Source organism: Protopterus annectens, chromosome 16.part0 (assembly GCF_019279795.1).
Source record: "Protopterus annectens isolate FY-2018-M chromosome 16.part0, PAN1.0, whole genome shotgun sequence".
NCBI lineage: Eukaryota > Metazoa > Chordata > Ceratodontiformes > Protopteridae > Protopterus > Protopterus annectens.
Window position 1 is genome coordinate 621,933,510 of NC_056750.1, and position 26,239 is coordinate 621,959,748.

Consider the following 26,239-nt stretch of genomic DNA (forward strand, 5'->3'; position numbering starts at 1 on the left):
GACAAAAAGATAAATCAGCATATGTTACCTGTAATTACAAGGTACTATATAATATAAATGCCCAAGTACGTACATGGCAGTGTCAGTGACTATTATTACAGTAAAAACAAATTTAGCAATTTAATTTAAGATGGCTGTAAAGAAAGCTCCAGAACTTTCCCCTACAACTCATTTTTTCTCAGCAATAATATTACCTACTAGTGAATTCAAGAATTAAAGCTCTGAAATACCCCACAAATTTCTGCCTCAGGTTTTGCTGCCTTAGGCTTCTTAGGTTACCTCTGGTATTTATCCCTTAAGGCTAATTACAACTGTCACTTGAGAGATTTGCATAAGACCTCCCACCTAACTATTAAAAGGTCCTCAACTGTCCATTGAAAACCCTCTTCTACAAGGGGTAGCACCTGATGACCACACAAATGAGAAGATAAAGGCTGCAGCCTTTAAAGACTCCACAGGCTGCATACGTTGTTACTCTAATGGGAATGAAAAATATAATCAATTAAAACAATGTAATGAAATGTTGGTATGCTAGTTGCCCAAAACTCAAGGCACGATTCCATTAACAAAGTATGCTATGTAGTTATCTCATATTTTTTTGATGAAGTCCTGAATGGAGCTAAGGATACCTTAATAGGCTAACAGACAAGAAGCCCTCAAACATGTTCTGCAGCTCTCATCATCTTCTTTTGGCTGTTCCCATTAGGGGCCGCCACAGCGGATCACCTGTTTCCATTTCTTCCTGTCCTCTGCATCTTGCTCTGTCACACCAACCACCTGCATGTCCTCTCTCACTACATCCATAAACCTTATATCTTAGGCCTTCCTCTTTTCCTGTTACTTGGTAACTTCATCCTTAGTATCTTTTTCCCAATATACTCCGCATCCCTTCTCAGCACATGTCCAAACCAACGTAATCTTGCCTCTCTGGCTTAGTCTCCAAACCTTCCAACCTGGGCTGACCATCTAATATACTTATTCCTAATCCTGTCCACCCTCATCACACCCAGTGCAAATCTTAACATCTTTAACTCTGCCACATCCAGCTCAAACTCCTGTCTTTTTGTCAATGCCACTGTCTCCAACCCATATAACATAGCTGGTCTCACTACCCTCTTGTAGACCTTCCCATTCACTCTTACAGGTACTAGTCTGTCACAAATCACTCCTGACACTCTTCTCCACCCACTCCATCCTGCCTGTACTCTCTTCTTCACCTTTCTTCCACACTCACTGTTACTCTGAACTACTGACCCAAGTATTTAAACTCATCCACCTTCGCCATCTCTACTCCTTGCATCCTCACCATTCCTCTATCCTCCCTCTCATTCACACACATATATTCTGTCTTAGTCCTGCTGACCTTCACTCCTCTTCTCTCTAGAGCATATCGCCATCTCTCCAGGGTCTCCTCCACCTGTTCCCTACTCTCACTACAGATCACAATGTCATCTGCAAACATCCTAGTCCATGGGGACTCCTGTCTGATCTAGTCTGTCAACCTGTCCATCAACATTGCAAATAAGGGCTCAGAGCTGATCTTTAATGTAACCCCACCTCCACCTTAAATGCATCAGTCACTCCCACCACAGACCTCACCGCTGTCACACTACCCTTGTACATATCCTGTACCACTCTAAAGGCAAGTATTTCAGCCAACAGTTCCTACCTATGCAACAATTATTTCTGCAGCAGTCTGCATGCTGACATACTTCCAGAATTTCTTGCCGATAAAAATAAAAAAGGAAGGCTACTGTCCTGGGAAAACTCATACAAATCATTGTGATGGAGAAAGGGTGCATCTACTGCAGAAGTGATTTAATTTATTTACTTTATTATTTATCTCTATAACTTCTATGAGTTTACCTCTTTCCATTAGCCATCAAAAGAACAACATGTCTTTATCATGCCTGGAACAGTTTTACCATGGTGAGATTAAAAGCAATAGTACTAACCAGATGGAAGTTGTTTTGACATATGTTGCCCTTTCCGTCACATTCATAGGAAATGCATAGCTGCACAGCTTTCCTAATTATGAGATTTTTAAGACAACTGGCTTTTTTTTTTTTTACTGTAATCTGAGTTTCTGGCTTATAAAGAATGCTGTGAGCCATTTTAATTGTGTTAAACATAATTAATGTTGTTCTACTCAGCAGACTTTCTGTACAGTTGTGTAGCGGTGTGCTTTATATGATTAATTAGAAATATTTGTCTATATTACAGCATTTCTCAAGTTAAACTGCATCTATTGGAAGTTTCTAAAGTTAAAGGAAGAGTAAACTGTGAAACAGCAATGATTGAGCTGGGGTAAGTAAGGATTAAGTTTTAAGTTAGTATACAACTATCATACCTCTAACTACACTACAAAAGCACATGAAAAAAAGTTAGAGTCTTACAAAAAATATTTTATTACAAAGTAGAAAAACACTCAGACTTCTTAAGAGCCTATGAAAACTATCTAGAACCCTATTCAATAAACACACACAATTACCACAGCCTACTGAAATAAATTGTTAGCAGCAATTCAAACCTAAAAATGCATACGTCGAGAAATTGATAAATGTATGTGGTGGGGTTTGGTTTATGCAACAGAAAAATTACCTTGTACTGCAGAATTATGGAAATTAGTTCAAAATTCATAACATAGGTTCATAGATAGGTACTAGGCTATCTGCCCGAGGGCATTTATAAGCCTAGCCAGAGTGTGTCAGCTTTCGCCGCCCCACTGATTGATTAACTGATCCTCTGTCAAGCACAGCCAATGAAGTGATCCCAGGGGTGTAATTTCTGTTACCTATCCACTCATCAAGGTTTCTCTTGAGTGTTAGTGAGGGGCTCTGCCTGATGTAGTTTGGAATTTTGTTCCAAAGCATGGAGAGTCTCTGTGACAGGAATCTATCACTCCAGCATGTTCTATTTATTGTTGTGGCGAGGTTTAGCTCACTACAGCGCGTGGCTCGCAGTGACTTGGATTTCTTTAGGTGGAGCATGTCCATCAGTTCCGAGTTGGACATGGCCTTCTAAGTCAGGCAGAGATCAGCTCTGAGTAAGCGATATGCCACTGAGCACAGCCAGAGTTTTTTCAGTCGGGCTGAATAGGACATATGTTTGAGGCCAGTAATCCTCTTGGTGAGGTACTTTTGTGGTCTTTCCAGCTGTTGGAAGTGTCTTGTGAGGTACACCCCAAATGGGGCATTGTACTCTATGATGGGTCTAATGAGTGACGAGTAGAGAGGCACTATAACCTCTATTTCTAGATGTGACCCCTTTAGTAATTAGATGGGCCACATAGAAGGATTTCCTAACTACTTTGGCAATATGATTGTCAAAGGAGAGATTACTATCTACCTGGGTCTCCAGATCTCTTATTACCTCTTCTGTATTAAGGGGGCTGCCACCTATGTGGTAATTTGTGAGTGTTTTGTTTTTCCCAAACGGGATGACTACGCATTTTTTGGCATTTAGCTTGAGGCCATGACTTTGAGACTAGGTGTCTGTCTCAGTAAGGCCCTTTTGGAGGATGTCCATGTCAGCCGGAGAGTCAATTATGGCTCCCAGTTTGCAGTCATTGGTGAACTTGGTTAGCCATAGTCCTCCTGTATTTGCCTGTACTTCTGAGAAGTATATGCCGAAAAGCAGGGGTCTCAGGGCCGAGCCTTGTGGGACACCACGTGTGACTGGTTTAGTCTCGGACTTGGATCCCACTATTCTTACCATGTGAGTTCTGCCCGTAAGCCAGTTGGCAACCCATCTTGTGACGTAGGGGTTTATGTTCAGGCTGGTGAGTTTTTCTGTAATACCCGAGTGGGGAATGGTGTCCAAAGCCTTGGCGAGGTCAAGGTAGGCTGTGTGAACAACCTTTCCCTCATCTATGGTCTTGGTGATTGTCTCGAAGAAGTCAACCAGGTTTAGCAGGCATGATCTGCCCTTAAAGCCAAATTGGGTCGGGTCAAGTGTTTGGAGGTTCCCAATGTCTTTTTTAATCAGTTCCATGATGATGCACTCCATAGCCTTGCAGTCCAGGCTAGTCAGGCTTATGGGACGATAGTTACCAGGGTCAGTTGTGGCCCCTCCTTTGTGGAGAGGAATAACTGTTGCTGTGTGCCATTCTATGGGCACGTAGCCTGTTGAGAGGCTGAGATTGAACAGCGTGTTTAGGTGGGGGGTTAGTTCCTTCTGTAGTTCGTGCAATATGCAGCCCGGGACACCATCTGGTCCCATTGACGCTGTGTTTTTGGCATTTGAAAGGGTTGTTTTCACCTGTGCATCTGTGATTTTTTGGGACACTACACTTTTCCTGTATTGTTGTGGGCCCTTTTGAAGGTTAGAGGGGGTTGAAGTTTGCACTGAATCTATCGGCCAGAATGTTGCCAATATCAATAGGTTCAGTATATTTTGTGCTATTTTGCACTAGTTCAGTGTATATCTGCGAGTTGCCACTTAAATTCTTAACATAGCTAAAGAAGGCTTTGTGGTTATCTTTTGAATCCTTGGCTATTTTTCGTTCGAAGTTAGCCTTGGAAGATTTCATGAGGGACCTTAGTTTCTTACTGACACTGATCAGGGATGTCTTTCCTTCTTGGGAATTGCTTTTTTTCTGGATTAGTTTCCTCCTTCTATTGTATAGCCTTGTTTATGGCAGGGGTCCACCAAACTGATTTCCTTCTTTTAGAGGACTGAGTCTTGGTTTTGCTAGGGATGGCACGATCCAAGTATCCTTGTTAGTGCTCATAGAGTGCATTTGTAAAGGTTTTTGCATCTTGGGCAGCATTATCCCTTAGCATGGGGGCTGTGAAACTTATCACCTCTGTCTTAAGTAAAATGAAGTTTGCTTTAGAAAAGTTTTTTACTGCGGTTTCCTTAGTTGGGGGTGGTGGTGGGGTGTGGACATCCAGAGTGATTAGTTTATGGTCTGATCTAACCAGTGATGGGTTGACCTCCGATGTGGAACACCTGTCTCCCCATGTTGGTGATGACCAGGTCCAATATGTTTTGACCTTTTGTAAGGGAGTTTACCAGCTGATCCAGGGCGCCTGAGTTGTTGAATTCCAGGAAGCGCTGGGTCTGGGAGTTTGTACTGGTGGAGTTTTCCCAGTGAATGGTAGGGTAATTGAAATCGCCCAATACCAGGGTGTTCGGTAGGACCTTCATGTTTTCCAGTGTCTCCAGAAAGGTGGAGTGGTGGTCCCGGGGCATGGAGGGTGATCTGTAGCAGGCCACAATTTGCATTGCAGATTTGCCCGATGTTGGTTGCACATGGATGATCTCAGAGGTATCGTGCTGCACCACTAACCTGGAGGTGTATGTATCCTTGAAGAATATGGATACACCCCCTCCTTTTCTGTTTCGGTCCGTGTTCTGTGGCCGAACCGTGTGGTACAAGTTGTAGCCCGGTAGTGCTGGAGTGCTCTCTGGAGCCTTGAACCAGGTTTCAGTTACTGCACAGATGTCGACGTTTTCCATACTGAAGAGTGCTTCGAGCATGTGCATTTTGAGATTTAAACTCCTGGCGTTTAGTAGCATAACCCTCAGTTTTTGTTAATTGTGCTGTTTACGGAGGTGGGTTTGAGTTTTTGAACCTTGCCTTAAAAAGGCACTATGGGGGCAGCAAGAGCCTTGGCCAGTATTCAAAAGCCTAGGGGTGACAGGTGCAAGCCATCCCTTGCGAAGCAATGCGGCTTGTCGAGCATGTCATCCCAGGCTGACAGACACTGGGATCCCCTTTGAATGACACCAGAAGCTTAACCAATTGTTGAAATTGATCATTTTTTCTTTATACTGAGGTATCGTTCTTGGTGAGGGCAGGATGCTACTCAGGGTCAGGGTCATACCAGCCTGGGCTACATGATCAGAGAGCTCTTCCATGTCTCTTTTCATGTAGTCCAGGGAGGTACGTCTCAGGTCATTCACACCAACATGAACAAAGAGTCATATTTGTACTTGCTCTGGAGTGACCCGAGTGCTTGTGTTATGTGTCGGATTCTGACTCCCGACAGGCAACTAACCGTAACCCTTCTGCTTGTCCAGCCTAGTGAGTGGGACGTCAGTGTGCCTGACTACAGAGTCACCTATTACTAGTGTGTGTTAGGTATGTTATTTCGCCTTAAGGGCTGTGATTGTGCAGCACACTGATTTTGTGTTTTATGTGTTGTCTGGTTTGTGACGGGAAGTGCAGGTTGTTTGGGTGTCTGCTTTGGAGGTCTCTGATGCTTTTGCAGGTTTTTATTTAGGACCTCAGAGTATGATTTTGTGTATTTATGTGTATTTTTTGCCTGTGCTGTTTTAGTGGGTCTGTGCGCGGCTGGAGGTGTGGTGCAAGTGTTAACCTTCTCCTCTTGACGGTCTGTTCTAGTCTTGGGTGTAGACAACTTAGCTTCCAGTTTGGCTGTATAACTGCATCTCTTGCATATGTTAGTGTTTTGTGGTAGGAGGAGAGGGTTGGCTGTGTACATGAGGCAGTTGTAACATTGCCTCAGGATACAAAGATTCACCAGCTGGACTGGAGAGTACACCTGAAATTGCCCTTTGGTCATGCCTGAATAGTAGGGTGAGCTGCTTAGTCGCTTGGTTGGTGAGAGGTGAATAAAGAGCCTTGCCCTGCTGGGCAATCATTGTCAGGGTATATTAGTGCTTGCTATTAGGTCTGAGGAAGTGCTGGGCTGTAGGATGCTTTCTGAGTGCTTAGGTTGAGAGAGAGACCAGTTTCAAGGGAAAAACTGAAGAGGAGACAGTGGAGCTGGAAATAATTTAACCGTAGCTAACCGGCGCTGCTCGGTGTGCAAAACTGTGCAAACGCAGTTTTTATAGTAGGAAATGAAAGAGATAGAAATTAGCTCAAAATGGCCAATAATCTACTAACTTCTGGGCTGGAACCACTCCTCCAGGGACAGATAAGTTGCTCAAAGCTCCCGTCTCTCACAGGTGAACAGAGAAACTTCCTTCTATCCAAGTAAGTATGAGCAACTCAGAAACTAGTATCACAGCCCTGAATTCAGCACTAGGATTATACTTGCTTAGAAAGGCGGGAAACAAGATTTTTTTTTTTTTTAAGATAAGGCAAAAACAGTAAAAAATACACTTAAAACAGCTTTAAATGACTACAAACAATCAGAAAAGGTTATCGCACTTTATTGTGTAGCCTACAATAGTTGAACAAATTATTTAAACAAAAAACAACTTTTTAAATGTGCAGGCAACCAAATAAGTACAATATGTGAAAAAAAACAAGCTTTTAAATCACAACAAATGCTGGAAAATCTGCGTTTAGGTGGAAAACAGTTAAGTACAGCAAGAAAGTACAGAAAACTGATACAATACTCCAAAGTCTCTCTTCTAAGCTAGAAAGCTTGTATCAGTTTAAGGCTTTCTAGTGCTACTAGATTAGTTACAGGAAAGATGGGAAAACAAGCACAGATGTGGTCTTTTAAACCAGAAAGTGGAAAGAGACAGACAAACTGTCCAAATGGTCACTAAACTACTATTTCTGGGCCAAGAACCTCTCCTCTCGTGGTAGACAGGGTACCTAGTGATTACCACTCCCACTGGTAAGCTAGAAGGCTTTCCTCCAACACAGAAAGGCTTGCGGGGCTCAGAAGCTTACCAACAGTCCTGGATACAGCAACGCTGTATCTGGACTAGGCTAGTTACAGGAAAGGTGGCAAACAAGCGCAAGTGCTGCTTTTAAACCAGAATGTTGAAAGAGATGGAAAAAAAACTGCCCAAACGGCCAATAGCTAACAATTTCTGGGCCAGGAACCACTCCTCTTGTGGTAGATACATTCCAAATCAAGTTCCCTAAATCAACAGAACAGGGTTTAATTTTTCTCAGTTACAAATAGCTATACACATACTTCATAAAAATAAGTGCACATAAGCACTCAATACAGAGACAAAGAATAACAGCTGAAAATAAATTTCCCATTGGGTATCCTCCACACCCCACCCCCAATATGGCAAATATCTAATTTTACTGTGCAACACCTACCTGTTGTTAATATCCGCAGCACTTTCATTTTCACTCTCTCTGTCAGGTACCTAAAAACAGAAACCAAGTTAACATGAGTAACCAGTACTTTTACAGATATAATATAGAATTACCTTGCTCAGAAAGGGCTTAAAAGGATGAATTTGAATACACCCTAGTTATTTAGCTACTTTTCCAGAAGTCTAGATATAGAAATAATACTTGCTTTAAAATTAAAAATGCATTAAGTACATCCATCTCAAACTGATTTCCTTCACTATAAAGACCACTCCGCAACACTATAAAGTTGAAAAGCAGTAGCACTACACAGCAAGAAAGTTCATGCTTAAAGTAAGTACAGGCCAGAAGTTCAATTTTCAACACAGTTGTCAACTGAAATAAAAGCCTGCATTAACAGCAGACTGGTGAGCTGATTATGTTCTGTAAAGTCAGAACAGAAAACTCAGCAAATCAGACTTCTCAAATAATTTTTGGGAAAGAATGGTTAAGCTCTCTGCTTCACAGACATGGGCTCCAGGATTTGAGCCCATCCTCCAATCAGTGTGTGAAATCGGACATGTTATTTCCTTGTCTGTGTGTGTGTCATCTCTCTAGACACTGCAGTTTCCTCTCAGCTTTCAAATACAACTGGTTGGGTATACTGCACTTATTCTGCCCCTGTCACGGGAGTCCAAAAGACCAGATCCCTTACCTGGTTAACAAATAAATATAATAACAAAGCAAGGATATACATTAAAGGACATCCAATTAAGGAAAATTATATAGTGTACTCTACACCCTAAAGTCTGAAGCTCAAATAACCTAGCAGAGGTAATGGCCACTAGGTAGCAAATGTCTAGTTCAAGTCTCAAACCAGCCTGAAGGAATGGCAGAACATAAAAATGTCAATTAGAAAATTTGCATTGAAAAAGGACATTCTTCCATGGGTATTGTATAAAGGATTCCTTTCATAATTTGATTGAGATAGCAATGTGTGCTAAATCACATGCACGCTCTATTCAGAAATTAAAAATTAAAATCAAGCTCTTCACTCTGCCATGGGATGGAAAAAGCCCTGGTGCAGGTTTTGGGGTTCTCTGCTCATAAAATTTAATTCTAAAATTACTGTAAAGCATCTTTAACAACCCACATAAGCACCAAAATTCTCTATGCGAGAACACGTTCAATGATGTTACAGCTTTCATTTCTCACTTCCTAACTAGCATACACTACTAATCTTCCCAAGACAATTACAGGTTTAAAGGTAAGTACCAGGCTAGCTGCCCTTGAGACATTTTACACCTAGATAATTTCCCTTTTATGCTCAAAATAATCTAACCTATTTGGGTACAGACTAGCCTTACCCATTCCGTGGTCGATAATTATATATTGCCTCTAATGAAAATAAGTAGGCTCATATATAGATAATTTGAGGGGACCCTTGCATCGGATAAAGTATTTAGGAGCTGCCTCTGTCTATTATTAACACAGGGGACAGCCTTGGGGTAAATTTTCTGTTTCCTATCCATAGATTTAAGCTACACCTGAATAAGGACAGAGGCAGCCCTGGAGTAAATTTTCTGCTTCCCGGATCTAAGCTGCACTTGAATAATGACAAGGATGACTTCATTTTAGGTGGATGGGGAGTCTGTTCCACAGCTGCGAGATATACCTGTTCCTCCAAACTATTCTCTTGATGTTACAGAAGAGGTTTAGCTCCCTGGACCAAGTACTTCTGATGCTATTTGAGTTGATGTGCAGTAAATGTATTAGTAAAGGGTCAGAGGATGCCTTGTATGCCAGACACAGGTCACCTTTTAGCAGTCTGTGAAATACAGAGTATAGTGACAGGCCTATGAGTCAGTCCACACAGAACATTTGTTTAGGCCTTGTAACCTTTTATTTTAAGGTATTACTGTGGGCATTCCAGTTGCTCGAAGTGCCTGGACAGGTAAATGGCAAAGGAGGCATTATATTCAATGACTGTCCTAATGAGGGCTGAGTGAAGGGGGACAATGACATCCTACATCTAAAGATAACCCCTCTGTTTATAAGCTGTGCAATATAGGACTTCCTTCCAAGTACAGACACATGTTGGTCAAAAGTTGGATTACTGTCGGCATAAATTCCCTAATCCCAAACATCTGGGCCAACTCTTAGGGGTGTATGGTCAATGTGGTAGTTCCCTGGGGTGGATGACTTCCAAATGATACAATACATTTTTTGGCATTAAATTTCAGCCCATGATTTTGGCACCAGTAACATATTTGAGACAACCCTTCCTTTAGCACGGCTAAGTCATTTGGGGATTTCCATGACTGCTCCTTCCTTGCAGTCATCTGCAAACTTAGCCAGAACCCTTTGGCCTGCTTTTACTTCAGAAAAGTAGATGCCAAAGAGGAAAGGTCCCAAGCAAAGAAACCTGGGGGAAATCCACTGGTGACATCTCTTTGTGGGGATAACTTCCTCTACTCTGATCATCTGTGTCCTATTTGTGGGACAGTCATACTTCAGAAGTTGCTCACCTATCAATCAAGCTTCTTGGTGTCACTCCTGAACAGCAACAGAGGTCTAGCCTACATATAAAAATCAGTCACTATAAGTTAACAAAACTCCAACATGGATATAATCATTACAGCCAGAATTTTCTTGCTCCCAAGTTAAACTCTTTACATCTTCACTAACCTAAAATCATTAATTTGTACTTATTGCAACTCTCAACTCTTATGCACACTGCGGAAATCTTAACAATGGCTCAAATTCACCATTAATGTAAAATGCTGCAAATGAAGCTTACCCATACCATCCAATACCGCCAAATAAACATCCTCATCATATCTCCTGTTTTGCTGGTATATCCATTTGCAACCTTCATTCAGTAGGCTGTCTCTTTATACAAGCTCTTCATATTAGATATCATTCTGGTGATATTTTCTGTCCATTCTCAAAGATATGGAACTGCCCTTTATCAGTCTGTCAGACTTCTATTTTGTTAGCCTTTCAGAAGGCCCACAATAATTTATTCCGAAGATGACCTAGCAACTGCAGCACAGGTATCACAGGATACTCTATGCCGCTTTCAATACTCCCGTACAGGCCAGGTCTGCCTACCTTCTTAAGCTGTAATCTTTTTAACCTCATAACTGCAGACTGATCAGTTTCTTCTCACCTAACATATTCACTGCTAGTTGCATGTTTCTCTGCCCAAATTATTTTCATTTTACTGTCTCCGCTGTTTACATTTTGTGAAAACACTGTGTACAAGCAGTTGCAACTTGTATGACAGTATCATTTCATATCAAATTTACATTAAATTGCATACACCCCTTTCACAGATTGCTTGTATCGGTTCATTATACGCAACCATGTTTTTCTTTATACATTTTACTATAATTTTGCTGTGAAACTTTTCTCCCCAAGCCTCCATTGATACTGGGTTATATCCACTTAGAACTTACCAGTTAATAAACAAGTAGAACACTATTCCTGGGTTAAATTCTGTTGGGTTATGTGTAGTTACAATGGCACTTCTCAGGAGTATCATAATTAACTTTAATGAAATTACTTCATAACCCATCCTTGGATTGCCAAAACATCTGAGACTGGTAAAGGCATTTTTTTTCCATTTATGAATACAGCAGTCGTGGGATTTATTCTATAGTACTTCTTAACTAGATGATTTAGACTCAAGAGGTTTGCTCTCCATCATATCATGACTTAACACAATGTCAAGAACATTTAAATTTAGCAATGGAAAAAATTACGGCTTCAATCAACAGAACACTTTAGAAAGTTCAGACCAACAAGCTCTACAGATGGAAGACTCAAGACAACGGGCTCCATAAGCTCTCTCTGAAAAGTATTCTTTCTTAATAGCCCAAATACCATTGCAAAAACAAATTCTGAGATGGGACCACAGTGCTGAAACTAAAACATTTGGACCATAATTTTCTGAAAAAGGCAGAAGACCAGACAGACCTAGAGTAAAATTCTTGTGAGTCACCTAAGGGTGACAAGAAAAAGTCTTGACCTTTCAACAAGTACCATAAACAACGTAGTGCAGTTTTGGAATTTCAAAAAAATTTAATAAATAAATAAAAATCATGATTTACTCAATAAATTACACCAGAGGAAGATATACCACGTAGATTATATTAACATAAAAATACTGCAAGAACTATTGACAGATAACATGGACATTACTGGCTGCGTACATGTCTAGAATTTGACCGGCAATACCAACTTTACTGGATAAGGAGCCATTTCTTAAGAGGAAACCATAGACACTGGTTTAAATATTACTTGAAAAACAGAAATAATAAAAATTGTCACAACAAAGATCATTTAGTGCAGAAATAAGGTGAGAGCACATTCAGAAAATGCTTAAAAAAAAAAAAAAAAATGCTAGGAAGTTTAATCTATATGTATAAAACATTGCTAAGAAATTCTATCCAAACGTACAGATATGCTTTTGATAGTGGGTTCGCCATTTACTTTACCAACTTTTTCACCTGGGCTTTAAACCTGTAGAAATCTCCCTATACCTCTGCAAACGGGACCCACAGTAAAGAAAAATAGAAACAGGCAGTGCACTCAAGTACTTAGACTTACCTTACCAACCTTTTCTATTAAGCGAGTATTCCCCCAACAATTGGGCTTTAAACCTGTAGAAATCACCAAGTACACCTGTTACCCCCTTCTACTTATCCTATAGCTCACCATCTTCTACACAATACCTAGACCCTACTTAATCTACACATTGCTTTTCACTTTCTAATTTTTTCTTCTATGGTAATTTCCCTTTATTCAAATCAAAAAACATGCTACTCTTATGAACAACTTCTCGCATAATTCTAATAACTATCATTCAACTATTTCCTTCGCCTCTCTTACCATTAAATTCCCTTATCCACTACAAACAAAACCAATTAACTGTTTGGTAACACCAGAACTCTACAATATCATTCACACAGACCAGTCTACTTATAGTTACTCCCCCTCTATACACTACACCTCACATCTCACTCAAACATGATACTCCTGTGATAAAGCTCTTCAACTCACTTATACAAATTGCATCTCATCTTAAAATTCAGCTGTGATATTAACCCAAACCTTGGCCCAAAAAGCAATCTGCTGAAACCCCTCAACACATCCACATTACAGACCCAGAGTACATTAAATGTAGCCCGGAAAGGATCTCACCTATTACTCCTAAACATGAATATGAGAAGTGTAGTTAAAATTCATGAACTTCATATCAATATCACACACCACTCACCTGACATTGTTCTGCTAACAGAAACCTGGCTGAAGCCAGACATAATGAAATGTATTCCCCCAGGCTATAACACACAGACTATAAGAGCAAACAAACAGTGAGGTGTAACAGCTTTTAAATTTAAAATGACCTCATACTACAATGTCTAGATCAAAATATCCCAGTATTCAAGGACACTAAGGTACTATTTACCAAATTCAAAATCAACTTGAACAAACAATTAGTTAATATAGGTACCTATATTTCTCCAGGAAACATCATCACCATAAGTAAAAACATTCTCCATTGGACATCCTTAACTCTACCTTATGAAATGGTTGTAATGGGTGACAAACACGGATAGGGTTTTCTGAACCGCAGGTGAACCAATTAACTTTATCAACCTGCATGGCTTCATCCAAGTTATACAAACTAAAACCCACCAGGGGTAGAAACATCCTTGACCTGGTCATTACTAACACTGGCGACCGTTGCTCTACACCGGTAATCAACTTCTCCCTGGTCAGATCTGACCACAAGCTAATCACCATAGATATCCACATCCCACCCCCCCCCCCCAAAGGAAACCACCGTAAAAAAACTTCTCCAAAGCCAATTTTGGGCTTCTAAAAACAGCGGTGGCAAACTTCAAAACACCCATGCAAATGGAATGCTGAATCATACACCAATGCACTGTATGAGCACATACACAAGTACATGGAACGGGCCATACCAAACAGAACCAAGACGCTCTCCTCCAAAAAAAGGAAGCCAATCAGGTGGTCCCCCACCATAAACAAACTCTACAACAGAAGGAAAAAAAACTGTTGCAGAAAAGGGTGAATTTAGCCTCAGCAAAAAACTGAGATCCATCATCAAATCCTCTTAAGCTAGCTATGAAAACAAAATTGCTGCAGATTCTAAAGACAACCACAAGACATTCTACAGTTATGTCAAGAATCTACATGACAATACTCAGATCTGCTCAGAGTTACAGCGCAATGGCAATACTTATACAGAACCAACTGATATAGCATATTGGCAGACAGGTTCAGTGCGAATTGTACCCCCCTTTCACCCGCTAAAGGGCCTATCACAATACCTTAGGGATGCCAAGTCCCTATTATCACAGCTACACAGGTAAAAAACGCACTGTCCAAAGCCAAGAATACAGCTTCCATGGTACCTGATAATATCCCTGGCTGTGTTCTACATGAAATACAAAGTGAACTGGCACCACACCAGAGTAACCTGTTCAATCACAGCCTCATTTCAGGTTTTGTTCCTACAGAATGGTGCACTGCTACAGTCATCCCACTCCACAAAGGGAGAGTGACAAAAGATCCTGGGAACTAACGCCCCATTAGTTTGACGAGTTTGATAAGCAAGGCCACGGAGCGCATCATCATAGATCTTATAAATAAGGACATAGAGAATCTCCAAACTCTGGACCACACGCAGTTTGGGTTTGTGAAACATAGATCATGCCTGCTCAACCTGATAGACTGAGTCTGTCACCAGAGCTGTGGATGAATGGACGGTAGTTCACACAGCCTACCTAGATCTTGTCAAGGCCTTCAACACCACCTCTTACTAAGGAATCATAGACAGACTCACTAAACTAGGCATAAACCCCTATGTCATAAGATGGGTTGCCAACTGGCTCACTGACAGAACCCACACTGTGAAAGTAGTGGACTCCAATCTGACTATTGACCAGTTACAAATGGTGTCCCACAGGGTCCTAGGTCCTCTCCTGTTTGGCATCTACTTCTCTGAAGTTCAAGCCAACACAAAGGGACTCTAGCTGACCAACTTCGCAGATTATTGCAAACTGGGAGCCATTTTTGATTCTCTAACTGATGTACACATTCTACAAAAAGGCCTCACTGACACCAGTGACTGGTGCAAGAACCATGGCCTTAAGCCCAACGCCAAAAAGTGCATTGTCATTCCCTTTGGGAAAAATCAGGTGCCCATTAACTACCACATAGGCGGTAGTCCACTAAACACCAAAGGTGTGATAAGACACCTGGGGACACAGGTTGACAGCAACCTTTCCTTAGATAACCACATTGCCACTGTAGTCAGAAAGTCCTTCTATGTGGCACATCTCATTACAAAAGGTTTCTCATGCAGGAAGAAAGAGGTCATAATCCCTCTCTACGTGTCCCTCATTAGACCTATTATAGAATACAATGCCCCATTTGGTATGCACCTCACTAGACAACTACAACTGGAAAGGCCACAAAAATACCTCACTAAGAGGATCTTAGGCCTTAGATACATGCCCTATATGGACAGACTAAAAAAAAAAGTACAGCTGTGTACACTTACATAAATGTAGATGTTAGAGTGTATTTACTGTTGCAGTCATCACACTTGGGTTATCTGCCTGCAGGTAGCCCTCACTCAGTCCGAATACCAGAGACTTAGTATTTCTGTGTCAGTTGCTGTCGCTCTAGGACTGCCGTCAGGTCATCAGGTGTATAAAAACAGGCAGCAGACGCCATTACATCAGTTTTTCTTGCCCCAAATGTCAGGGGCCCCCCAGTAGAGAGCTAAGTTATGGTGGAAAGAACACCACCAGTAAAAAGTAAATATCACGAGCCCTGTAAGGTGTAACAGACACAGAGATGAGAGAGAAAGAGACAAGAGGCTGGGAGGGTGGGAAACTACGACTGCAACAGTGAATAGACTAGAACATCTACACTTATGGTAAGTGTACACAACTGTACTATGTTCTTCGTGTTTCACTGTTGCAGTCATCACACTTGGGTAGATCCCCAAATATGAAAAATGGGTGCAGGCAGTCAAGAAGAGTTGGGGCTGGCTGGTATGCCCTGCAGGACTGCTGTTGCAAAACCCGCCCTGGATTTGGAAAAGATAGGCAGGTGGTAATGTTTGGTAAAGGTGTGAATAGAACTCCAAGTAGCAGCTTCCAGAATGTCCCTGGTCGGGACTCCCCTGAGGAATGCTGTAGAGGGAGAAGTAGCCTTAGTGGAATGTGTTCTGACCCCCTGAGGGGTTGGTTTCCCATTGTGTTTGTAGCAGAAATGGATACAGTGCACTATCCATTTGGAAACTGTTTGTATTGAAATGGCCTTGCCCTCTGCCCCTGGTGCAAAACTGACTAGGAACTGGTCAGATTTTCTGAAGGTCTTAGTCCTATCAAGGTAGAATCTGAGCTGTCTGTGCACATCTAAGGAGTGCAGGATCCTTTTCCCCTTTGTTCTGAGGATTAGGAAAGAAGGGTGTCAAATTGATAGATTGGTTTAGAGCTACACTGGACACCACTTTAGGGATAAAGGAAGGGTTAGTCCCAAGGGAAACCCTGTCAGCATGAAAGATAATGAAGGGTTCCACAGCCATACGTGCTTGTAACTCAGACACTCTTCTAGCTGAAGTGATGGCCAGGAGCAAGTGTTTTCCAAGAGAGGAATTTTAACTCTGCTGACGCTGCAGGCTCAAAGGGAGGTAGCGTGAGCTTTTCCATTACAAAGTTAAGGTCCCAAGCAGGGGTGGGGGCTCTCCTCGGTGGCCTTAAGTTGTTTGCCCCTCTCAGGAACTGTTTGATGAGAGGGTGAGAGAAGAGAGGTAGCTCAGTGTTGTAATGTGCCGAGATGGCAGAAGCATGGATCTTAATGGAAGAGAAGGATAGGCCTCTGTGGAGTAGATCTGCTAGGTAATCGAGGATTAGAGGTAAGGAGGGCAGTGCTGTGTCCTCTCCTTCTAGACTGACGCCATGAACAATACCTTTTCCACTTATCAGCATAAGATTTCCTTGTACTGGGTCTTCTGGCTTCAAGAATGACATCCAGCACCTGCTTGCTTAGGCTGGTCACTGGTGGAGAATTCAAGGAATAAGCCAGGCTGCAAGATTCAGGGTTTACAGATGTGGATAAAAGATCTGTCCCTTCTGCTGCGTGAGGAGGGTTGGGATCTGTGGTAGGTGCCATGGTGGCACTAGTGACGGGCTGTGCAGTAGTGGGTACCAGTGGTGGCGTGGCCCGTCTGGGGCAATCAGGATTGCCCTTAGTCTGTCCTGTCTTATCTTGAGTAACATTCTTGTGAGAACAGGCAGAGGAGGAAATGCATAGATTGAGAGGCTTACCCACTGGAAGGATGGGGCATCCACTTTCCAGGCCCTGCTGTGAGGTGTCCTGGTGCAGAATTTGCTGAGCTGGTGACTGTAGGGGGAGGCAGAAAAATCCACCTCCGTGGTCTCCCATTTCTGTGTTAGAAGGCTGAAAGTGCTGGGGTCTAATTGCCACTCGTGTTGGTCTAGGAGACTTCTGCTTAAAGTCGTCTGCCAGAGAGTTTTGTTTGTCTGGCAGGAATTGAGCTTGCAGATGAATATGCATGTCAGAGGCAGTGTTCCACAGGGCCATGGCTAGCCTGCAGAGGGGTAAGAGTGGGTTCCCCCCACTTGTTGATGTACCACAGAACTGTGGTGTTGTCTGTCTTTATTAGCAGAGGTCCTGGTGAGAGTAGAGCTCTGAAAGCTGTCAGAGCATGCTCAACAGCTAGCATCTCTTTCTGGTTGATGTTCAGCTGAATTTGACTTGGGCTCCAGTGGCCCTGAATGCACTTGCCGTCCAGATGTGCCCCCCAGGCATAGTCGGATGCATATGTGGTTAGGGTCTGGGCAGTGTGGGGTTGAGTAAAGGGAAGTCCCTTGTTGCAGTTGCATGCTGCTGCCCAACAAAGAAGCTCTGTCCTTAGACAAGGTATGATAGGTATGACTGCTTCCTGGTCCTGAGAATGTTGGCACCAAAGACTTAAGTACCACTGAAGTTTACTCATATGCAGTCTAGCATATGGAATTAGTAGAATGGAAGAGGCCATGAACCCTAGGGCCTACAGGATTTTTTTTGCGGATAGCTGGGTTCTGGTGGCCATTTGAGCGAAGTAGCCTGTTAGATAGGCTTGCTTTTCTGGAGTAAGGAAGGTCATTTGGGCTGCTGTGTCCGAGCTTGCTCCCAGGAATACAATCTTTTGACTGGGTACTAGTTTTGATTTGTTTTCATTGACAGTGTACCCCAGGGAGGTTAGAAGGTTCTTTACAAATGTCAGGTGCTGTAACAGCATTTCCTGACTGCCTGAATCAGGTAATCGTCCAAGTAAGGGTAAATTTGAATTTTTCTCTGTCTGCAACAGGCAATGGCTGGAGCCAGGCATTTTGTGAAGACTCTGGAAGCAGTGCATAAGCCAAAGGGAAGTGCAGAGAACTGATGATGCATTGATCCTGCCCTAAAACACAGGTATTTCCTGCATGAGTCCCTGACAGGGATGTGCAGGTAGGCTTCTTTTAGGTCTACGGTGGTTAACCAGGCATCTTTGGCCAGCATAGGAAGAAGCTGCTGAAGGGTGAGCATTTTGAATTTTGGTACCACCAGAAAGGTGTTTAGAATTGAGAGATCTAGGATTGCATGCCAAGTGCCCTCTTTTCTGGGTACCAGGAAAAGTCTGGAATAAAACCCTTGATCGATCTGTTCTGCAGGAACAGGTTTAACAGCCCTTACGGAGAGCAGGGATTGAACTTGGTTTTGTGCCTCTGCACACTGGTTTGGAGGAAGGTCTAGGAACCCTTTTGGGGTTGACAGTGAGTGGAAGTAAAATGTGTACCCCTGGGATACAATGTTGAGGACCCATCAGTCTTTGGTGATGGAGGTCCAGTTTTTTGCATGATGGGCAAGTTTTCCTCCTAGGGGCACGGGTACTTGGGCAGAGGTGAGGAGTAGAGTTGAGAGGTCATTGTGAATTCTTTCTGTAAGGGGGTGGCTTAGCACTCCCTGTTTTAGAAGTGGAGGTACTCCATTGCTTAGATCTCTACATACCCTGAGACTGTAATCTGGGGGGGGGGTCTGTTTTCCCTGGGTCTAGGTTGAGATGGTCTTGAGGGGACTGGAAAGGACCAATGTTTCCAGGTGCAATGCCTACTGAATCTTGGAGGCTGCACTTGCAAAAAAAATTGACTGTCTGCATAGACTTAGCCTTTTCTTCAATCTTTTTAGAACCTCTTCTGCTTTGGTGCAAAACAGATTGTCCTTGTTCAAAGAAGAGTCTAGTAATTTTGATTTGACATGGTCTAGCAAGGTCTGCTCCTTAAGCAAAGCATGCCTTCTCAGTACAGAACCAGTGACTGCTGCCCTGCAAGATACTTCTACGGCGTCAAAGCCACACTGCAAACTATGCTTGCTGACTTGGCTTGTAGAATGCATAAGCTCCTGTAATTCTTTATTTTCTGCACAGTCTGTAAAGGTAGATAATTTTTGTTTAATAAGTTCCATAATATGTTGCTAGTATTTCAGCAAGTGAAACTGACAATTCAATGCCCTAATGACAAGAGTTGCAGAGGTGTATACTTTTTTACCCATCTGTCTAAAGCTCGAGATTCCCTGTCCGAAGGGGTGGGATTCTTGGCTGTGGTTGCTTTTATACCTTTAGGCCCCTGGGAAATGACCTCTGGGTCAGCAGTATTACTTTTGAAAAGAAATTTGTGAGAGTCACAGACTCTAAGTACCTGTCTGGTTTCCTTAGAGCAGAGGGTAAAGTATCAGGAGTTAGACTGGATACCATAAAGACATCATCCACAACATCCAGAACAGGAGAGATGGCTAAAGGTCTATGTTGTGGCAAATTCAAAAATTCTCAGAGTCTCTTTTCGGACAGAGGATAATCCTGGCATTCCCAGTCGAAGTGCTCTCATAAGGTATGTAGGAAAAAAAAAAATCCTCCGTAGTGGAAGCAGAGGGAATGGAGTCCTGGTGCTAGGATCCGCCACAATGCAAGCACTCAGGTCACTCCAAAGCAAATACAAATATGACACAGTCATTGTACATGCTGGTGTGAATGACCTGAGACGTACCTCCCTGGACTACATGAAAAGAGACAGAGGAGCTCTCTGATCATGTAGCCCAGGCTGGTATGACCCTGACCTTGAGCAGCATCTTACCCTCACCTAGAATGATGCCACAGTACAAAGACAAAATGATCGATTTTAACAATTGGCTAAAATTTTGGTGTCATTCAAAGGGGATCCAGTGTCTGTCAGCCTGGGATGACATGCTCGACAAGCCACGTTGCTTCGCTAGGGATGGCTTGCACCTGTCACAACTGGGCTTTCGGATATTGGCAAAGGCAAGGCTCAAAAGTCAAACCCACCCCCATAGACAGCACAAGGAACAAGAAACTAAGGGTAATGCTGCTAAACGCCAGAAGTCTTAACCTCAAGATGCACGCACTCAAAGCTCTCCTCAGTATGGAGAACATAGATATCTGTGCAGTGACAGAAACCTGGTTCAAGGCTCCAGAGAGCACCCCAGCACTACCAGGCTATACCTCATATCATGCTTTTCGGCCCCAAAACCCGGACCGGACCACAAAAGGAGGGGAGTTTCCATATTTATCAAGGATATCCACACCTCCAGGTTAGTGGCATTGCAAGTATCGGAGACCATCCATGTGCAACTAACAGTGGGCAAGACTGCTTTTCAGTTTATAGCATCCTACAGACCACCCTCTCAAAGTCAGGAATCCTACTCTGCTTTCCTGAAAACATTGGAGAACATGAAGATCTCTCCGAACACCATTATATTGGGTGACTTCAACTACCCAAACATTGACTGGGAGCACTACTCAAACCCCAGCACCTTTGCCCAAAGGTTCCTGGAAATTATAAACTCAAATGCTATGGAACAACTAGTCACCACTCCCACAAGAGGGGACAACATACTAGACCTGATCATTACCAACATGGGGACTCTATGCTCCACACCAGAAGTATATCCCTCATTGGTAAGATCAGACCATAAATTAATTTCACTGGATGTCCACATCCCGACACCACCCCCAGCCCAGAAAACCACAGTGAAAAACTTCTCAAAAGCGAACTTCTCACTTCTCAAAACCGAAGTGGAATCCTTCAAGGCCCCAGGGCCAGTGGAAACTACGGCCCAAACTGCAGAATCCTATATAAACACATTCTACAGACATCTCCAGGAATGCATGGATCATGCTATCCCAAACAAAACCAAGACCCAATCATCCAAAGGCAGGCGTCCAGTCTGGTGGACCCCTGACATAAATAAACTGTACAACAGAAGGAGGAAGCTACTACATGATAGAGCAAAATCCCTAATAGGGAAGGCATCTCTGATCAGTACTAGCAAAAAATTACGATCCCTCATAAAATCCTCCAAGGCCAGCTTCGAGAGAAAAATTGCACAGGACACCAAAGACAATCATAAGGCTTTTTTCAGTTATGTTAGAAACCTGGGATGCAACTCCCAGACATGTTCTGAGTTGATTCTAAACGACAAAAAATACACTGAACCCACAGACATCGCCAATATCCTGGCAGACAGGTTCAGTGCAAACTTCTCCACCCCTCGCCGCGAGAAGAGCAAGTGTCTATCCCGGCAGAGGGCTGCCTCCCAAACATCTCTGATGCTCAGGTGAAGGCTGCCCTCTCCAAAGCAAGAAACACTGCTTCCATGGGACCAGATGGCGTCCCAGGTTGCATCCTACATGAACTCCAAGAGGAACTAATCCCTCACATAAAACAGCTATACAATCTCAGCTTCACTACAGGATATGTGCCCAAAGAATGGCGTACAGCAACAGTGGTCCCACTCCACAAAGGTGGAGCCTCTACGGACCCTGGAAACTATCACCCCATAAGCCTGACTAGCTTAGTCTGCAAGGCTATGGAGAGGATCATCATGGAGCTCATAAACAAAAGACATTGGGGACCTGCAGACACTAGATCCTACCCAGTTCGGCTTTGTCAAGGGCAGATCCTGCCTTTTGAACCTGGTTGACTTCTTCGAAACAGTCAACAAAGCCATAGATGAAGGGAAGGTAGTCGACGCAGCCTATCTGGACCTTGCAAAGGCTTTTAACACAATACCCCACTCGGGCATCATAGATAAGCTATCCAGCTTAAATATAAACCCCTATGTCACAAGATGGGTCGCAAACTGGCTCAAAGACAGAACCCACAGAGTGAGAGTTGCTGGAGCCATGTCCGACTCGAAACCGGTCACAAGTGGCATCCCACAGGGTTCTGTCCTGGGACCACTCTTGTTCGGTATATACTTTGAGGTACAGGCAAATGTGGGAGGACAATGGCTCACCAAGTTCGCAGACGACTGCAAACTGGGCACCATAATCAACTCTTCAGCTAACACAAACATCCTTCAAAAAGGTCTCACAGAGGCAGATAACTGGTGCCAGCGCCATGGTTTAAAGCTAAATGCCAAAAAATGTATAGTCATACCATTTGGCAAAAACAATGTGCCCACAAATTACCACATAGGCGGAAACCCATTAAGTACAGAGAAAGTTATTAGGGACCTGGGGACCCAAGTTGATAGCAATCTCTCCTTTGAAAACCACATTGCCAAAGTGGTTAGAAAGACCTTCTACATAGCCCACCTCATCACGAAGGGTTTCACATCTAGATCAAGAGAGGTAATCGTGCCCCTTTATTCATCCCTCATCAGGCCCATCATAGAATACAATGCCCCTTTTGGGATGTACCTTACCCGACACCTGCAGCAATTAGAAAGACCCCAAAAGTATCTCACCAAGAGGATCAAGGGTCTCAAACAGATGCCATATGCTGCTCGGTTAAAAAAACTCCAGCTCTACTCAGTTGCATACCGCCTACTTCGAGGCGAACTATGCCTGACATACAAAGCTATGTCAAATCCAGAATTAATGGACATGCTCCACCTCAGTAAATCTAAATCCCTTAGAGCCACACGCTCGAGGGACTTGAACCTCAGCACAGAAATAAATAGAACTTGCTGGAGGGACAGGTTCATAACCCAGAGGCTCCCTTCGCTCTGGAATAGAATTCCAGTTCATGTGAGGCAGAGCACCTCACGGAATCTCTTCAAGAAGAATCTCGATAGGTGGATGGGGAATCGTAGGTTTGTCCCAGGGATTACTCCCGTGTCACTATTAGACAGAGGCACAGTAAACTAAACCTTAAAAAGGGCACAGTATACTCAAATCAAGGGGTGGCGTAAGCCATACAGAATCGGGCTAGGCTTATAATTGCCCCAGGGCAGATAGCCTAGTATGAACCTATGAACCTAATCAGAATCCTCATAAGCAGATAAAAACATGTTTTCATATTCATAAACCTCAGAGTCGGACTATTGGTCAGTTAAAACTGCAGGGACAGGTCTCTCTTTCTCAGCAGGAGAAGGCTGGCTTCCCCTAATCAGTATAAATCAGGTATTCTGCCATTTTAAGCATTTGATGTTGTGGCAAGGAAGCAGGTGCTTGAGTTTGGGTTGTCGTTTTTTTTAGGAGAAGCTCGTACTCTTAGCCTTAGAAACTTGGTAGTTTTAGACAGAACTAAACATGTGAAAGAAGTTGTTGGTTTGTGTCGAGAATTGGTAATGCGAAGAACTTCCTCGGAAGCCAGTGCCTGCAAAGCGGCTTCGGACCCATCCAAGGTACAGACATCCACAGGTTCATTAGTCAAAGAGTCTTGTGATATACCGGACTCTGAATGGGTCTCTGTAGCAGCCTGCAAATCCAATGATGCGGTCATCAGGTGCTGCGAAAGCACCTTACTGAGTACCAGCAGACTGGCGACTAGCTTAATGGAAGTGCCGTCAGCAGTTTTGGACCTGTGCGGTCTGTCTCTGTCTTCATCCTTGCTTTTTTTCTGAAGATCGACAGCAAAAGTATTTAGTGACAATAAGGCCCCTATGATGAAAAGTTTGGGCATTGAACAAAGCACAAAACCAAAAGCAAGGTATGTCGTGGTCTGGACCTAAACAGATGTAGTAAGAATGGAAATCTCAGTGTGGTATTTGGTATCCACAGGCGAGACAATTCTTAACTTTTTCGGACATCGGTTAGAGCAAGAAAAAAGGATCCCCAATGGGGTACTTAGCTTTAGAAGACTTCAACTTCAGATTCGGAAACGGAAACTCAGGTAGCGGCTGACCGGCACTCATGCAAACTGCTTCTGCTTCGGGCTCCTCGGCAAGAAAGACTGATGCAATGGCGTCGGCTGCCTGATTTTATACAACTGATGACCTGACGTCAGTCCTGGAGCAACAGCAACTGATGCAGAAATACTAGGCCTCTGGTATTCGGGCCAACTGAGGGCTACCCCTGGCAGGATAACCCAAGTGTGATGAATGCAACAGTGAAACACGAATAATATCTACCCCATCACTTATACCCCGCTCACAATGGCCTATAGCCTACTATACCAACCTTAAAAAAAAAAAAAAAACTCCTCCCCAAAACCTACCACAACCATATTCCAATAATTGTGTCTTATGTTCCTCAAATAGATCTCTTGTACAAATATCCAAAATCTAATAACAGTGCCGATGACGCTACTCATTTCACATAGCCAAAATCTGGAACATACTCCCTCAAACTATCTGAACTACAATTAACCCTGCACACTTCAGAAAACAAAAAAAAAACCTCAAGAGCCACTTATTTAACAATTGGCTCTGCCCGTGCTCTAGCCCTGGCTAACCCACTGCTACTCCCATATTTTTTTTAGCCTACCATTGCTTTTTCCTCTCCCCCCACTCTACTATCTTAGTATTATCCTCTCTTCACCTAACCCTTAGCTATTTACTCTTATGCCCAACTCTTTCTGCATCTGTTCTTCTATATTAAATTGTCTTCTACCTCATTCCTCCTCTTCCTTTTCCCTACGCTCTCCTACCTCCCCTGTAAATACCTTACTACCATTCCCCCCAGTCTCTTTTTTTTCTCGTCTATTTTAGGAGAATTCTAAGATGAAATACATTAACAATTGTATTTAAAAATATTCTTGATCCATTACTGTTATCCGGTTTAACACCAATGAGGTATCTTACTGTCATTGTATCTACTTTTGTAATCATTGTACCCAAGTGATAATGTTATGCATCTTTGTATTTTTGCTTTGCTTTACTTTTTATATGCATGTCATTTTTGGTCGCTTTGTTTTTGTCTATGCAATATTTGCTTTGGTCTGTGCAGTTTTTCTCCCCAGGCCTCTGCTGAAAATGGGCTCACACCCAGTCAGACTTTCCTGTTAAACAAATGTCAAATAAAATAAATAAACATGTAAAATAACATGGAACGAAATGGAACGAAATTAAAACCCAGAATATACTGGGTGATGATGGTGACTTACTAACTTGTGAGACAAACCGCAAATATATTTTGAAAAAATTTAGATTATTATACTATACCGTAATTAGCTAGAAACACTGTATGCAAGGAAACTGAGAAACAAAAGTCTTAATTACCCAAACTCGTGCTGAACAGGTACCAGTCTCTTCTTTATGGACCAAGTCTTGTGCACTTTTTAAAATGAATTCTTCAAACACTGTAGTTTATTTAATAAGGTTTTATTAGATGTTCACATTATTTGAATATAGTCCTCATTAACAGTACTGATAAACAATTCAAGTTGCTGCACGTCATATTCTGATTGTCCTGAACAATGTAAACTAACACTGTCTTTAGATAACCTGTTTTCTGTACTCTGGCTCAAGTGTTTGACATCTCTGAGGCAACAGGTCGAATGAACTTAACTGAACTACTATCCTGAACACAACATATCATATTGCTTCAGTTCAGTAATTTCTTTACTTTTTCTAACCTTGGTCTCAGGCTTCGTCTTGTATGTGCAAAGAACATTTTGTCAAAACACTTCATGCTTCGTTTAAAAAAAAAAAAAAAAAAGCCGTCTTCCATGCTTGGCCAGCAAGGTTATTTTCCTTTCTGCTTAACTGCCTTTTATGCATAAATGAAACAATTTATTTTACCCTTTAGTCTGTCTAATGTCGTCTTCTTTCGTCTTTTTCCCCGGTTAGGGGACGCCGCAACAGATCACCTGTCTGCTCATGATTGGAAGTGGAGTTTTACAGTGTCGAGTTGCCAGCCTGGCACCCAACCTTCCACAGAAGGCGCACACATGCACACACCTAGGGCCAATTTAGAGTGTCCAATTTACCTACAGCATGTCTTTG

The 26,239-nt window shown here is 42.7% G+C and overlaps 1 protein-coding gene across 1 annotated transcript in view; it reads right to left on the bottom strand.

The window, feature by feature from the left end:
- GOLGA2 (golgin A2) overlaps nt 1-26,239 on the bottom strand; it is a 1,989,954-nt gene that overhangs the window by 1,647,022 nt on the left and 316,693 nt on the right. The window contains exon 5 of the mRNA XM_044058153.1: nt 7,985-8,034. Within this exon, the coding sequence (XP_043914088.1) occupies nt 7,985-8,034 (50 nt within the window). The remainder of the gene's footprint in view (nt 1-7,984; nt 8,035-26,239) is intronic.